Source organism: Artemia franciscana, unplaced genomic scaffold (assembly GCF_032884065.1).
Source record: "Artemia franciscana unplaced genomic scaffold, ASM3288406v1 PGA_scaffold_117, whole genome shotgun sequence".
NCBI classification, from domain to species: Eukaryota; Metazoa; Arthropoda; class Branchiopoda; order Anostraca; family Artemiidae; genus Artemia; species Artemia franciscana.
The window spans coordinates 1-13,645 of record NW_027062615.1 but is presented as its reverse complement, the minus strand read 5'-3'; the positions used below and the strand labels follow the sequence as shown (position 1 = coordinate 13,645).

The 13,645-nt window shown below is 35.9% G+C and overlaps 1 protein-coding gene and 4 non-coding genes across 5 annotated transcripts; all 5 read right to left on the bottom strand.

Moving 5' to 3' along the window:
• Positions 1-366: 366 nt before the first annotated feature.
• Positions 367-1,677, bottom strand: LOC136041162 (uncharacterized). The gene has a single exon (XM_065725693.1). The coding sequence runs from the start codon at positions 1,675-1,677 to the stop codon at positions 367-369; it is 1,311 nt and encodes a 436-aa protein (XP_065581765.1).
• Positions 1,678-6,758: 5,081 nt separating this feature from the next.
• On the bottom strand, positions 6,759-6,950 carry LOC136041164 (U2 spliceosomal RNA). Its single transcript, XR_010620970.1, has one exon. It is a non-coding gene; the product is annotated as a U2 spliceosomal RNA (small nuclear RNA).
• A 2,156-nt stretch (positions 6,951-9,106) lies between these two features.
• Positions 9,107-9,222, bottom strand: LOC136041166 (U5 spliceosomal RNA). The gene has a single exon (XR_010620972.1). It is a non-coding gene; the product is annotated as a U5 spliceosomal RNA (small nuclear RNA).
• Positions 9,223-10,004: 782 nt separating this feature from the next.
• LOC136041163 (U1 spliceosomal RNA) lies at positions 10,005-10,168 on the bottom strand. The gene has a single exon (XR_010620969.1). It is a non-coding gene; the product is annotated as a U1 spliceosomal RNA (small nuclear RNA).
• Positions 10,169-10,897: 729 nt separating this feature from the next.
• LOC136041165 (U2 spliceosomal RNA) lies at positions 10,898-11,089 on the bottom strand. The gene has a single exon (XR_010620971.1). It is a non-coding gene; the product is annotated as a U2 spliceosomal RNA (small nuclear RNA).
• Positions 11,090-13,645: the final 2,556 nt, after the last annotated feature.

Here is a 13,645-nt window from a genome sequence, read left to right as displayed (position 1 = left end):
AGAACAGGAAACCTCACAAATAGTGGCCTTAGAGATCTTGGGTTCAAATTTCTTGCATTCCTTGGTTCAACTAAAGCCAAAATGTCATAAATTTCGTCTTCAAACTTGAACCGGTCTTTGATCTGCTTGATCAGGACTATATAGTAGTTTCGACACGACTGGTAAAAGAGATCAATGTTATCACTTGGCTCTTGAGCATCCTCGAGTTCTTGCATGGAATCGGTTGCAGCTATTTCCACATATGTCTGGTTTAAAGCCAGGTACTCACTTGAAAGGTAAGGATCCAGTTCAGTAAACGAACCAACACTGCGAATATAGTCCAGTTGCATGAAGTTAGACGCAACATCATTCACAAGTTTGCTTACACTAAGCTTCAGAGAGTGAAGAAGTGGGAGTTCGGATTGAAAAACTGTATTGAATTCGTTGGAGAGGCCAAGAGAGCAGTCCATGAATTCTAAGGTCATTTGTTGCAGTTGGGTCTTCAAACGTTGTTTCTACGAAATACTGAATAATAGCAACCCGTTGCTCAATAAGCCTCTTCACACAGGCCTGAAGGGATAACCAACGGATCTGTCCCGGAGCAAGAATTCGGTGTGCTTCGTATCGGAAGATTTTCAGAAATTCGGTGAACTTCTCTCGCCTGGAAGCGCTTCTGAAAAAGTGGGCATAGATATTTCGCGCCAAGTCTTCGAATGTCTTGGGAAGTGACAAGCATGCATATGATGAGCATAAGTGAATAAGATGGCATGAGCATTTTACATTCAAGATGTGTGGCACCATGGCTTTCATAAGGGTTGAAGCGGATCTGTTGGCTCCAAACATGACGTTAGTTGTATCTGCACAAAATCCAACAATATTTTGCCAGGGAATCGAGTTTTCCTCAATGACTTGCTTGATGCGGTTAGTCAGGCCCTCAGCCGATCCATCACTACACTTAACCATATCCAATGCTTCGACATGAAGTTTTAGATCTTTCTCGCTAAAAAATAAAACCATGATAACTAGCTGTTTATCAATAGTATTATCAGTGGTTTCGTCAATTATCACAGAGAAAAAAGTGGTTTTGAGCAACTCGACTAACTGCTTCTGTAGCACCAACGAAAAATTCTGTCGCAAAATATTTGTAGCTTTCTGTTTACCCAATGTGACCCCTGCCAGGGCCTGGTCTTTGGGAAATAATTTTCTGAGGAGAGGAATCAAGCTGTCTGCAAGACGTAATGGCAGATTATATTCTGCCAAAAATATGCAGATCCGCTGTTCAATTTCTTTGGAATGACTGCCTACAGTCAGAAGTTTTTCAATGCTGCCAGACTTCGTCTCGATTTCACTGTTTGCTTTTATATGCTGCTTGGTCAGGGCATGCTTCGTCAACTCTGATTTCCCACAATACACATACTTCAAACAGAACTTACAGTATGGTACAGAAGTCATTTTCTTTGACTTTTTTGACACTCTTTTCTCTATCCAATTTTTCTCTATCCACTTTTCAACAAAATTTTGCTCGTATATTTTCTTTTGGGAATTCTGCCCTGAACCCTGCTTTTTTTGGAGGAGCACCAGGAGGTGAACTCCAGGAACATCAACATCTTCGTCATCCAGTCGTCTTTCAGGACTAGATCCAATTCTAAGACTATCTTCCTCTGAGTCTGTACACTGGCTTTCAGATGAAATTTGCATGTCAATGATCTCTAGAAAAAGTGTTTTATTAGCGATCAAAACTAGTCTATTTCTATAATTACTTGTAAAAGGGTACACAATAATTAGATCATGCTAAACTATGCTCATGGGCATTGAGGTGCATATCCTCAATTAACTTAAATTACCCCATGTATAATTTAAGTTTGCAGTATGGAGTGCGGATGGACCAAAAATTTGCAATAGTTGTATTGCACTTTTTTGCAAAAATCAAAACGAAGTATGCCTAGCTTGATAAATGATAATTAATTATTTACTATGTTGTTTGTTGGTTGGTTTAGAAAATGGTTAACCTTTACAACTGCACGCCAGCAAAAACGTAGGTTTTTTCATTAGTGCAGTAGATGTAAATAGTAAAGAGTTAAATTGTCTTTATTAATAAAGTAAGTATCAAAGTAAAGTATCTTCAGATTTGGAACACCACTTTATATGGAAAAATAAATTTGTGACCCACTTCTTCACTAGAAGATCTTTGCTTTGATGTCTTCTAACCTAGGAGGGACCAACCCAAGCAAACACAACAAAAAAGAAGTTTCTCTGTAAACCTAACTTAACAAAATACTTTAATTTGCTACTTTCATATTGCTGCAGTCCAAGGCAAAACAGTAGATTTTACATTATTCCAAATGGCAAGTGGCAGGCAAGTGGACATGAACAAAAGACTAGACTAAATATTATTGTGTGAATCATCAGATTAAAAATAAGGGTACTCACAGCTAGTTTTAACAGAATGCAGAGTCCTTTATAGACAGTATGGATTGCAACTTTTCTGCAAAAAAGCCACAGTTTGCACCAACACCAGCATCTATCCCTAAATTTTGACACAGAAGCCACAGTCTGCACATGTTGTATAGGAGGATGACCTTAGGTCAGTGTCTTTCAGGACCGTACTTGGTAGAAATAAGTCTTTCAACTTCCGTAAATGTCTTGTATACTTTCTTCTATGCTCAGATTGTAGCTGGGGCCTTGTTTTTCTTAACTAAGCAATGGAGAGTGCCATTTTGTGTCAGGATGAAACATCAATGCCTGCCAATTATCAAGTCAAAAACAGTTCTTTCATGGTTCAAATCATATTTTCTTACTTCATAATTAAATTTAAGCCCTTCTGACCTGTTTAAAATTGATGTAGTTACAAAATCAATTTAAATATTCATTTTTTAAGTAGCAGAATTGCTTTTTCTTTTTTACTCCTAAAGAGGTCAGATGTCATGGACTGTACAATCATAGAAGGGAATGTATAAAACTGAAAGAAAATTTTAGAATTGAAAAATTATAGTTTCTGACCTTTCACCCATCGACCTAAGGTCACCTCCATGGGCAGCTGGTGTTGCCCAGGCTCCCGGCTATGGCAGCTGGTGCTTTATTTAGATAGTCCTCTGTGGATTTGTAGATAGATGACCACGGGAAAAAGAGGTCAGCAGCAGATTGAAAGAATCCCTAATGCTAAGTGCATAGTCAGCATGCTCCTATTCTACAATTGCTGCCTAATCAATACGCTTTATGTTGGGCAGTTTACACCCAATCAAAGGCATTGCTTAAAAATAAACTAAATACTAGGCTACCTAAACTAAATTAATAAATACCTAATGAATGAAAATCCAAGGGATTAAAGTCGTCCCTTCCTAATGAATGTTATTCCACTCTTTAGCTTTTTTTTTTAAATTTCGCGCTGATCTTTGTAATATAAGCCAGTGTTGCAACATAAGTATTTTCAAGAAGACTGACCATAATCTCCAATCTATAAGAATTTGTCAGCCTTCGTTTGAAAAATTCGAATTCTCCCTGAAGATCCCTAAAAACCCCTACTTTACCCCAGATTTCCCTAAATCCCAAGATACAAAATAAGTGACCCCAAAAGAAGTGATTTTCACCTAAAATAGGGTAATCTCCCTAGAAGTGTAAACCTGTCCTTACTACAGTTGGTTAACACGAACTGTTTGATAAGAAAAGACACTTATTGACGATTGCATTTTAGCTGACTCCTGACATCAGAGTTACCATCAACCAGGCTTGTCAGCTTTTCAAAAATTATGTTCGTATATGAAAGGGGCTGCTTCCTCATCAACACGATTATTGCAACATTTATAATACAATTTTTGTTCAAAAGTCTTCTAAATTTAAAACAATGTACGAACAAAGTAATAACTTAAAAATATATTTTAAAAAGTCTATGAAATATTCTTATTGTTCATAAAATGTTTATCACATTATAATATGTAACAATTCAGCCTCAAAGGGATTTTAAACATATAAATACATGTAATAGACATTTTAAAATAAAAATTGAAGAGTCTCAACATGCACACAGCTGCTACCTGACCATCTCATTTACTATATAGAAACCAGTTCTCTTTGTAGTATTCATTCCTTTTAAGTATAATCCTCTGTACCAGATATTTTGATGAAACTGAATTAAAAGTATAAAATTAATATTACCCTTGTTCGTCGTGTTTAGTATGATTTTCCGGTAATTTTTCCTAAATATATTCTCCTCTACAAGTGAAGGAAAAACTCTATTAAACTAGAAATGAATGAAAAAATAATGTTGAACATTGTTGCCATAGCCAAAATTTAAGTAAATTTGGATTAGGGGATTTCCTTCATGGTCCCGCACATGTAATTTCAAACAACCTCGAATCACAATAGAAATGTTACACTCTGGTATTGGCGAAATGTTTTTTTTTTCTAGGGGTTGATAGACCCTCCCAGGGTGAAATATTAATTTATATCTTTTAACGATCAACATCTAGTAGCATAAAGCACTTCCATGTGATAATCTTCGATTGGTCGTAAGTAAGAACAGACAAAATCAGATGCAACATGCAATTATTTATGAACTGCGGGTAGGACGATTCTTAATGGGTGTGGTAAAAAGGGTCTTACTTTTGCCTCTCAGTAATACTAATTCACTATTCTTATTTCATTTTCCTTTCACTAAGATTAGACTTCTGTACCTTTGTGTTATGTGTATCTACAAAGCCTCTGTTTTGTATGGATAATCTGCATGGTTATGGGCCCTCACCTTTTGTACAGCGTCAATCACTAATCAAACGGTGTCTAAAGGTACATCTGCAGGACATTTTGACTCTTTATTATATTAACTTTTATTTCAGCTGAAATTAAGAAGTAACATTGAAACTTAAAACGAATACAAGCTATTCCATACAAAAAAGAGACTTCCCCTCCCTCAACCCTTTTACTCGTTACGCTAAAGTCTTTTAGTGCTTCAAAAAAAGCTTCTTGCTCCAGTTAAACGGCCTCTGTGTTTCGTTTGTCGTTCTTAAAGAATTGGGACGAAAAGTCAAACATCCAATCAAAATTTTGAGATAGCCATTTTGATCAACTTAGTTGATAGTTCCGGAAATTATGTCTTTGGGTATGACAACCCCCCTCCCCCATCCTTCAGGACAAGGGTTGTAAGTTATGCTTTAGGGGCATATAAGATTTTCTATAGAAAATGTTGTCGTAGAAACTTCAAAAAGGGCTCATTCGATTGGAAATTGAGAGGACTAATGCCTTTTTTATTAGTCGAAAGTGATCGGAGAACAAATGCCTCCCCTCCCCACCATGCCTATCATTTCCTAAAACACTTCTAATCAGGATTTTGAGATAGCCATTTTGTTCAACGTAGTTGAAAGTTCTGGAAACTATGTATTTGAGCATGACAAATCCCCCCATCCCTCGGGGCAAGGGCTGTAAGCTATGCCCTAGGAGAATATAAGGTTTTTGTAGAAAGCGTGGTCATATAAGGTTCGGAGGGGGCTCATTGGTAATCTTAAGCTCTAGTGCCCTTTTTAAGATTCAAAGTGACGCGTCGTATTGTTCCAAAATGCATCTAATAATAGCCCTCCAGCCCCCAGGGTAGGGGTTGTAAGTTATGCTCTGAAGGAATATATGGTGTTTATAGAAAGCATGGTCATATAAAGTTCGGAGGGTCCTTTGCTAAAAATAAACTAAATACTAAGCTACCTAAACTAAATTACTAAATACCTAATGAATAAAAATCCAAGGGATTAAAGTCGTCCCTTCCTAATGAATGTCATTCCACGCTTTAGCTTTTTTTTTAAATTTTGCGCTGATCTTTGTAATATAAGCCAGTGTTGCGACATAAGTTTTTTCAAGAAGACTGACCATAATCTCCAATCTATAAGAATTTGTCAGCCTTCGTTTGAAAAATTCGAATTCTCCTTGAAGATCCCTAAAAACCCTAACTTTACCCCAGATTTCCCTAAATCCCTAAATTTAAAATAAGTGTCCCTAAAAGAAGTGATTTTCCCCTAAAATAGGGTAATCTCCCTAGAAGTGGAAGCCCTGCTCCCCAGCCAGGTAAGTATAAATTGATAGAAATCTAACATTTTACTAATATCTTTCGACATAAATCCGGTTTCTTTGAATGCCATTCGGAAACTCTAATTTATTAAACACATGCAGCTTTAGAAAACTTTTTCACAGCAGTGAATCAAGTCTCTAAATTATTTTTGAACATAGCAATGTCCCATTTCATTTTCATATGCAAACGTCTTAATCATTTAAATGCAACTTTATCTTTATGAGAAAAGAAAATCAGGGGTTTCTCGCTCTCTCATCAATACGACTGAAAAGTCGAAACTTTTAATTTCTAAGAGCCCAGTGGCCGTTCTACTGACTATACCAATTATTTTCTCTCCAAAAACCATTGGGGGCTTTAGCCATTACGAATATCAACAACTCGCCGCAGAACCAAGTCGTCTGAGGCCAAAAACAATCACTTCAGCAATTTTATCGAATATTGGTTCAATATGAAATTTCAGCAGTTTATAATTATGAACTATTTTCGATAAAGATGCATGAGAACTTTGATCCAGCTTGGGCACTTTAAATTAACTATGCCGAGTAGTCGCTGGCTTTTTTACCTTTTAATTTTTGTAAATTATATACACTGGTTCTTCTTTTCGGATGAAAATAAAAAATTCCGAATATATTTAATGACTAGGTAACTACATGTATGTGCAGTTTCTCTTCAATTTGAATACCGTATAACGCATAGAATTGATTCGGATTCATGGACTTTGGTTTCCCCTTGAAAGGGGTGCGCCGATCCCGGAGGTACTGCAATACCGGGCCAGCGCGTGAAGGGAGCGGAGCAAGCCCCGACATCCCTCCGGTTTCCAAAAATCAGTTTAATATTCTGGGCCCCATGTAGGGGCCGTATCAGATATTAAGCTGATAAGAACAGATACTACACTTTGATCTTAGCCAAAAGGCCGAGAAGCGATAATTCGACAAAGATTGTCAAAGACTTTATAAGAATACGAATAACAAAGTTTGTCAAAAAATCAGTTTCGGTTGCAATGCTCAAATAATATTCAATTAATTTATTACTTTATCTTTAGATTTTTATAAACAGTATGAAACATTTTCCATAATATCAAAGTTTATCTCAAAATTTTAATGGTAAACGATAAACTTTCCAATCGAGACTTGGACAAAATTGTCATTCAAAAAGCGAAAATCAGAAAAGATGAGCCTTAAATCAGAGATATATTGTCGTGGCCCTTTAGCTGACAATGATCAGAACCAGGGAATGACGTTAATTCGCGGTAATTAAGGGGACGGAGGACAGATACAAGTATTTTTATTTTTTTTTTCAAAATCCAGAGAGAACAATTCTCTTGTTTTTTCACTTGCATTTACAAAAATACCACAAAAACACAGCTTTATTTGCAATAAAAATTGTCAATCCACCAGTTGAAATCACTGGTATTGATCAAAAGCGTCAATTCATGGAAACTGGAGGACAAGGCTGAATCCAGCAGGCTAATAACCTATATTTTTGTCCGACTCTTTAAAACGTAACGCAATGAATTTAAACAAGTTTCCGATGGGTTTTTATTTTTTATTTTTCAATCACTCCCTCCAAAATGATTTTCCAGACACAGCCCGGGGGAGATAAATCCATCCCTGGGCTTTATCAGATAAATGATTGCTTACTTTATTTTAAAACTATTTATCCTTTTCATTTGTCATTTACTTGATTAATTCTATAATTCCATCTTACTACTAACAATGTAGCCAGAAGACTGTCTTGAAGAATAGATGGCCTTCAAGCATAATTCCAGTTTTATCGTAGAATTTGAGTCTAAGCTTATTAAACAACTGTAAGGTTCGAACCATAAAAAGTGGGGGGGGGGTAATTTACTATTGGGCAGGAGGCTGGCAACTGCCCCTTCCACACCTTGGTTTTCCCCTCCCCCAAGCCTCATTTTGCTCTCGTCCCCTTGAAATATAGTTTCTTCCAAAATCTTGTCAAAACTAACGTCAACCTAAAAATTCAAGCATCTACAATTTTTTTTTTTAAGTACATTTTTACCTTTATAGTACTATAAAATACCTTTATTTATGCCACTATAAAAAAGTAAATGATATACATATATAATATATATATATATATATATATATATATATATATATATATATATATATATATATATATATATATATATATATGTATATATATATTTATCTGCGTTATATTTGCATTTAAGCTCCAGGCTTCTCCTTCCTCAGAGACCATTTTCTCGCTTCTCCCTTCACATGGAGAATCGCCTGTTGATTCAAGTTTTTTTTTTTTTTTTTTCAAAATCCAGAGAGAATAATTGTCTTGTTTTTTCACTTGCTTTCACAAAAATACCCCAAAATACATATTTTTATATTATATATATTTGTTCTATATTTGCGTTTAAGCTCCAGGCTTCTCCTTCCTCAGAGACCCTTTTCTCGTTCTCCCTTCACATGGAGAATCGCCTGTTGATTCTCTTTTCCCTTCACACACAGAGCATTGTCTCTTGAATCGTTTTCTCCCGCCAGACAGAGTAGTGTGTTTAGAAACCCATGGAATCCCCAAATCAAAGAATTTGCCCCTATAAAATATCAAAACTCCTCATTTTAGAGGATCCTCCTAAACTGGAATGGAAATACTGTTCTTAGACGAGGGAGGAATGAGGACCCCAAGAGAATGGGGGCTCAAGAGCACCTAGGACTTGGCAAGTTATTGCACCAAACCAAGAGTGCCGTCGAGCATCCCTTACCCGCACAAAATTCGCTTCCCTGGTTGTAATCTGCAAAAGATAACAGCAAATACTTAGCCAGGAACTTGTCAACTGAAGAGCTATAGCCAACTAGGCAAATAACAACACTAATCACGTCTACTTCACTATAAACATAGCTTATTTAGATACCTCTGGAAGGTGTGCCATATTTCACAATTACTGTCCTTTTTCGCTATCTGCCCATAACTTCACAATTTGTTTTTCATTTTTGAAAAGATTGGATTTTTGTTCATATTCTGCATTTTCCAGGGTTAGCCTACTTGTCCGATCCCATAATCAAGAGATACGTAGTCTAGAAATATTCAAACATACTACAGTAGTATAGGCTAGTCTGCCTTTCGGCATTCAAAAATTTGTTAAGACTCATCAAGTGCCCCTCCCCACGGTAATCTTTAGTAAAAGGCGAAAGATTAACTCGATATGAGGAGAGGCCAGAGCTATGAAAATTGCCAAGATTGACTTGAGTATATAAAAATAAATCCTAGTAAATCCTCATGTTTTTTTTTAACAAGGTTCGAAAGCAATAAAAATCCAATATTCAACCAATTAAATACGGGCCAAAAAATCATATGATGAGAAAACATATTCAATGAGCAGCAATTCATGGGCAACTTTAATGACATGGTATCAAAACTACATCCGCAGAAAATAATATAAATATTCAGTAATCAGGCACTTATCAAACATAGATAACTTTTAGTTTGATATGTTGCCAATGCAATTGACTTGATGAAATGTGTGGTGACCAAGGGCATTTCACTTTTTAAGACTAGCCTTTGTGACTTAATTTAAATTTCAGCAATTGGATTCGATTCCTGGTTCAATTTAAAAATCAGTATTTAATAATTACAGAGTATTTTTAAAAACAAAATGCATCAGGAATTCAATGAGTTTAGGCAATTTAATTTAATTATGGCGACTGGTCATATATACCATCCTTTGCTTTAACACAAGACTAAGAAAAACAAAATATATTTATTTCAGACATGTTCTGGAGAAAATTCCAGAACCATCTTCTATAGAGTATACGCTCAACTCAACCCTCTCCGTAATATTCCAAATATGTAAGTTTATCAGAAAATTAATTTTTTCAATAGGGCCAAATGATCAATTTTACTCAAATCTTAACAACATCAACTTGTATACTTTCTTTTTTCAACTCACAACTATGTGACCTAAACGATGGGCTCAAAGGAAAAACAAAACTTTTCAATATGTGGACAGGGGTCCGCGCGAACGCAGTCCCCCACTACCAAAAGTTACGCTGTTGAGTTACCCCCATTTGGGGTAATCACAGGGGTCAGCCAATCCGAAGTGCAATGGAAAGGCCTCACCCTGGGAGCGCCTCCTTCATGATCAAGGCAGCTCTTCAGCCAGGTAAGTATGAATTAGTAGAAATCTAACATTTTACTAATATCTTTCGACATAAATCCGGTTGCTTTGAATGCCATTCGGAAACTCTAATTTATTAAACACATGCAGCTTTAGAAAACTTTTTCACAGCAGTGAATCAAGTCTCTAAATTATTTTTGAACATAGCAATGTCCCATTTCATTTTCATATGCAAACGTCTTAATCATTTAAATGCAACTTAATCTTTATATGAAAAGAAAGTCAGGGGTTTCTCGCTCTCTCATCAATACGACTGAAAAGTCGAAACTTTTAATTTCTAAGAGCCCAGTGGCCGTTCTACTGACTATACCAATTATTTTCTCTCCAAAAACCATTGGGGGCTTTAGCCATTACGAATATCAACAACTCGCCGCAGAACCAAGTCGTCTGAGGCCAAAAACAATCACTTCAGCAATTTTATCGAATATTGGTTCAATATGAAATTTCAGCAGTTTATAATTATGAACTATTTTCGATAAAGATGCATGAGAACTTTGATCCAGCTTGGGCACTTTAAATTAACTATGCCGAGTAGTCACTGGCTTTTTTACCTTTTAATTTTTGTAAATTATATACACTGGTTCTTCTTTTCGGATGAAAATAAAAAATTCCGAATATATTTAATGACTAGGTAACTACATGTATGTGCAGTTTCTCTTCAATTTGAATACCGTATAACGCATAGAATCGATTCGGATTCATGGACTTTGGTTTCCCCTCAAAAGGGGTGCGCCGATCCCGGAGGTACTGCAATACCGGGCCAACGCGTGAAGGGAGCGGAGCAAGCCCCGACATCCCTCCGGTTTCCAAAAATCAGTTTAATATTCTGGGCAACATGTAGGGGCCGTATCAGATATTAAGCTGATAAGAACAGATACTACACTTTGATCTTAGCCAAAAGGCCGAGAAGCGATAATTCGACAAAGGTTGTCAAAGACTTTATAAGAATACGAATAACAAAGTTTGTCAAAAAATCAGTTTCGGTTGCAATGCTCAAATAATATTCAATTAATTTATTACTTTATCTTTAGATTTTTATAAACAGTATGAAACATTTTCCATAATATCAAAGTTTATCTCAAAATTTAATGGTAAACGATAAACTTTCCAATCGAGACTTGGACAAAATTGTCATTCAAAAAGCGAAAATCAGAAAAGATGAGCCTTAAATCAGAGATATATTGTCGTGGCCTTTTAGCTGACAATGATCAGAACCAGGGAATGACGTTAATTCGCGGTAATTAAGGGGACGGAGGACAGATACAAGTATTTTTTATTTTTTTTCAAAATCCAGAGAGAACAATTCTCTTGTTTTTTCACTTGCATTTACAAAAATACCACAAAAACACAGCTTTATTTGCAATAAAAATTGTCAATCCACCAGTTGAAATCACTGGTATCAAACAGTTCGTGGTAACGAACTGTAGTAAGGAGCGACCCGGCTCAATAGTAACCAAAACTCTAAAAAATTGAATTTTGATATCAAAAGCTACATCAAAAGAATCGCATTTTAATGCTGATTTTAAATATATAAGTTTCATCAAGTTTAGTCTTACCCATCAAAAGCTACGAGCCTGAGAAAATTTGCCTTATTTGGGAAAATAGGGGGAAACACCCCCTAAAAGTCGTAGGATCTTAACGAAAATGGCACCATCAGATTCAGCGTATCAGAGAACCCTACTGTAGAAGTTTCAAGCTCCTAACTACAAAAATGTGGAATTTTGTATTTTTTGCCAGAAGACAAATCACGGGTGCGTGTTTATTTGTTTGTTTTTTTTTTTTTTTTTTTTTTTTTTTTTTTTTCTTTTCCCCAGGGGTCATCGTATCGACCAAGCGGTCCTAGAATGTCGCAAGTGGGCTCATTCTAACGGAAATGAAAAGTTCTAGTGCCCTTTTTAAGTGACCAAAAAAATTGGAGGCCATCTAGGCCCCCTCCCACGCTCATTTTTTTCCCAAAGTCAACGGATCAAAATTTTGAGATAGCCATTTTGTTCAGCATAGTCGAAAACCATAATAACTATGTCTTTGGGGATGACTTACTCCCCCAAAATCCCTGGAGGAGGGGCTGCAAGTTACAAACTTTGACCAGTGTTTACATATAGTAATGGTTATTGGGAAGTGTACAGACGTTTTCAGGGGGATTTTATTTTGTTTGGGGGTGGGGCTGAGGAGAGGGGGCTATGTTGGAGGATCTTTCCTTGGAGGAATCTGTCATGGGGGAAGAAAAATTCAATGACAAGGGCGCAGGATTCTCTAGCATTACTATAAGAAAATAATGAAAAATAAACATGAAAACGTTTTTTCAAATGAAAGGAAGAAGTAGCATTGAAACTTAAAACGAACAGAGATTATTACGCATATGAGGGGTTCTAAAAATACTTTAGCATAAAGAGCGAGGTATTTAGGAGGAGATAAATACCTTGCTCTTTATGCTAAAGTATTTTTAGTAATTTCAACTATTTATTCTACGGCATTTCTGATTCAGGGGTCATTCTTAAAGAATTGGGACAAAACTTAGGATTTAGTGTAAAGAGCAAGGTATTAACGACGGTACAAACCCCCTCGTATACATAATAAAAATATAAGGTTGTGAAAGTTTGTTACGTAAGTTAATTCTTAAGTTACGTATATTTTTACTAATAAAAACGTTCGTTAAAAATTAAAAGTTCTAGTTGCCTTTTTAAGTAACCGAAAAATTGGAGGGCATCTAGGCCTCCTTCTCCACCCCTTATTTCTCAATATCGTCTGATCAAAACTAAGAGAAAACCATTTAGCCAAAAAAAGAATTAATATGCAAATTGCATTTTGATAATTTATGTGCGGAGAGCCAAAACCAAACATGCATTAATTCAAAAACGTTCAGAAATTAAATAAAAAAAACTAATTTTTTTAGCTGAAAGTAAGGAGCGACATTAAAACTTAAAACGAACAGAAATTAATCCGTATATGAAATAAGTTGTCCCCTCCGCAATCCCTCGCTCTTTACGCTAAAGTTTGACTCTTTGCCACAATTCTACTTTTTAAAACAATTAAAAGCTTTAGCGTAAAGAGCGAGGGATTGTGGAGGGGACAACTCATTTCATATACGGATTAATTTCTGTTCGTTATAAGTTTTAATGTCGCTCCATACTTTCAGCTAAAAAAATTAGTTTTTTTTATTTAATTGATCAAAAGCGTCAATTCATGGAAACTGGAGGACAAGGCTGAATCCAGTAGGCTAATAACCTATTTTGTCCGACTCTTTAAAACGTAACGCAATGAATTTAAACAAGTTTCCGATGGGTTTTTATTTTTTATTTTTCAATCACTCCCTCCAAAATGATTTTCCAGAGACAGCCCGGGGGAGATAAATCCATCCCTGGGCTTTATCAGATAAATGATTGCTTACTTTATTTTAAAACTATTTATCCTTTTCATTTGTCATTTACTTGATTAATTCAATAATTCCATCTTACTACTAACAATGTAGC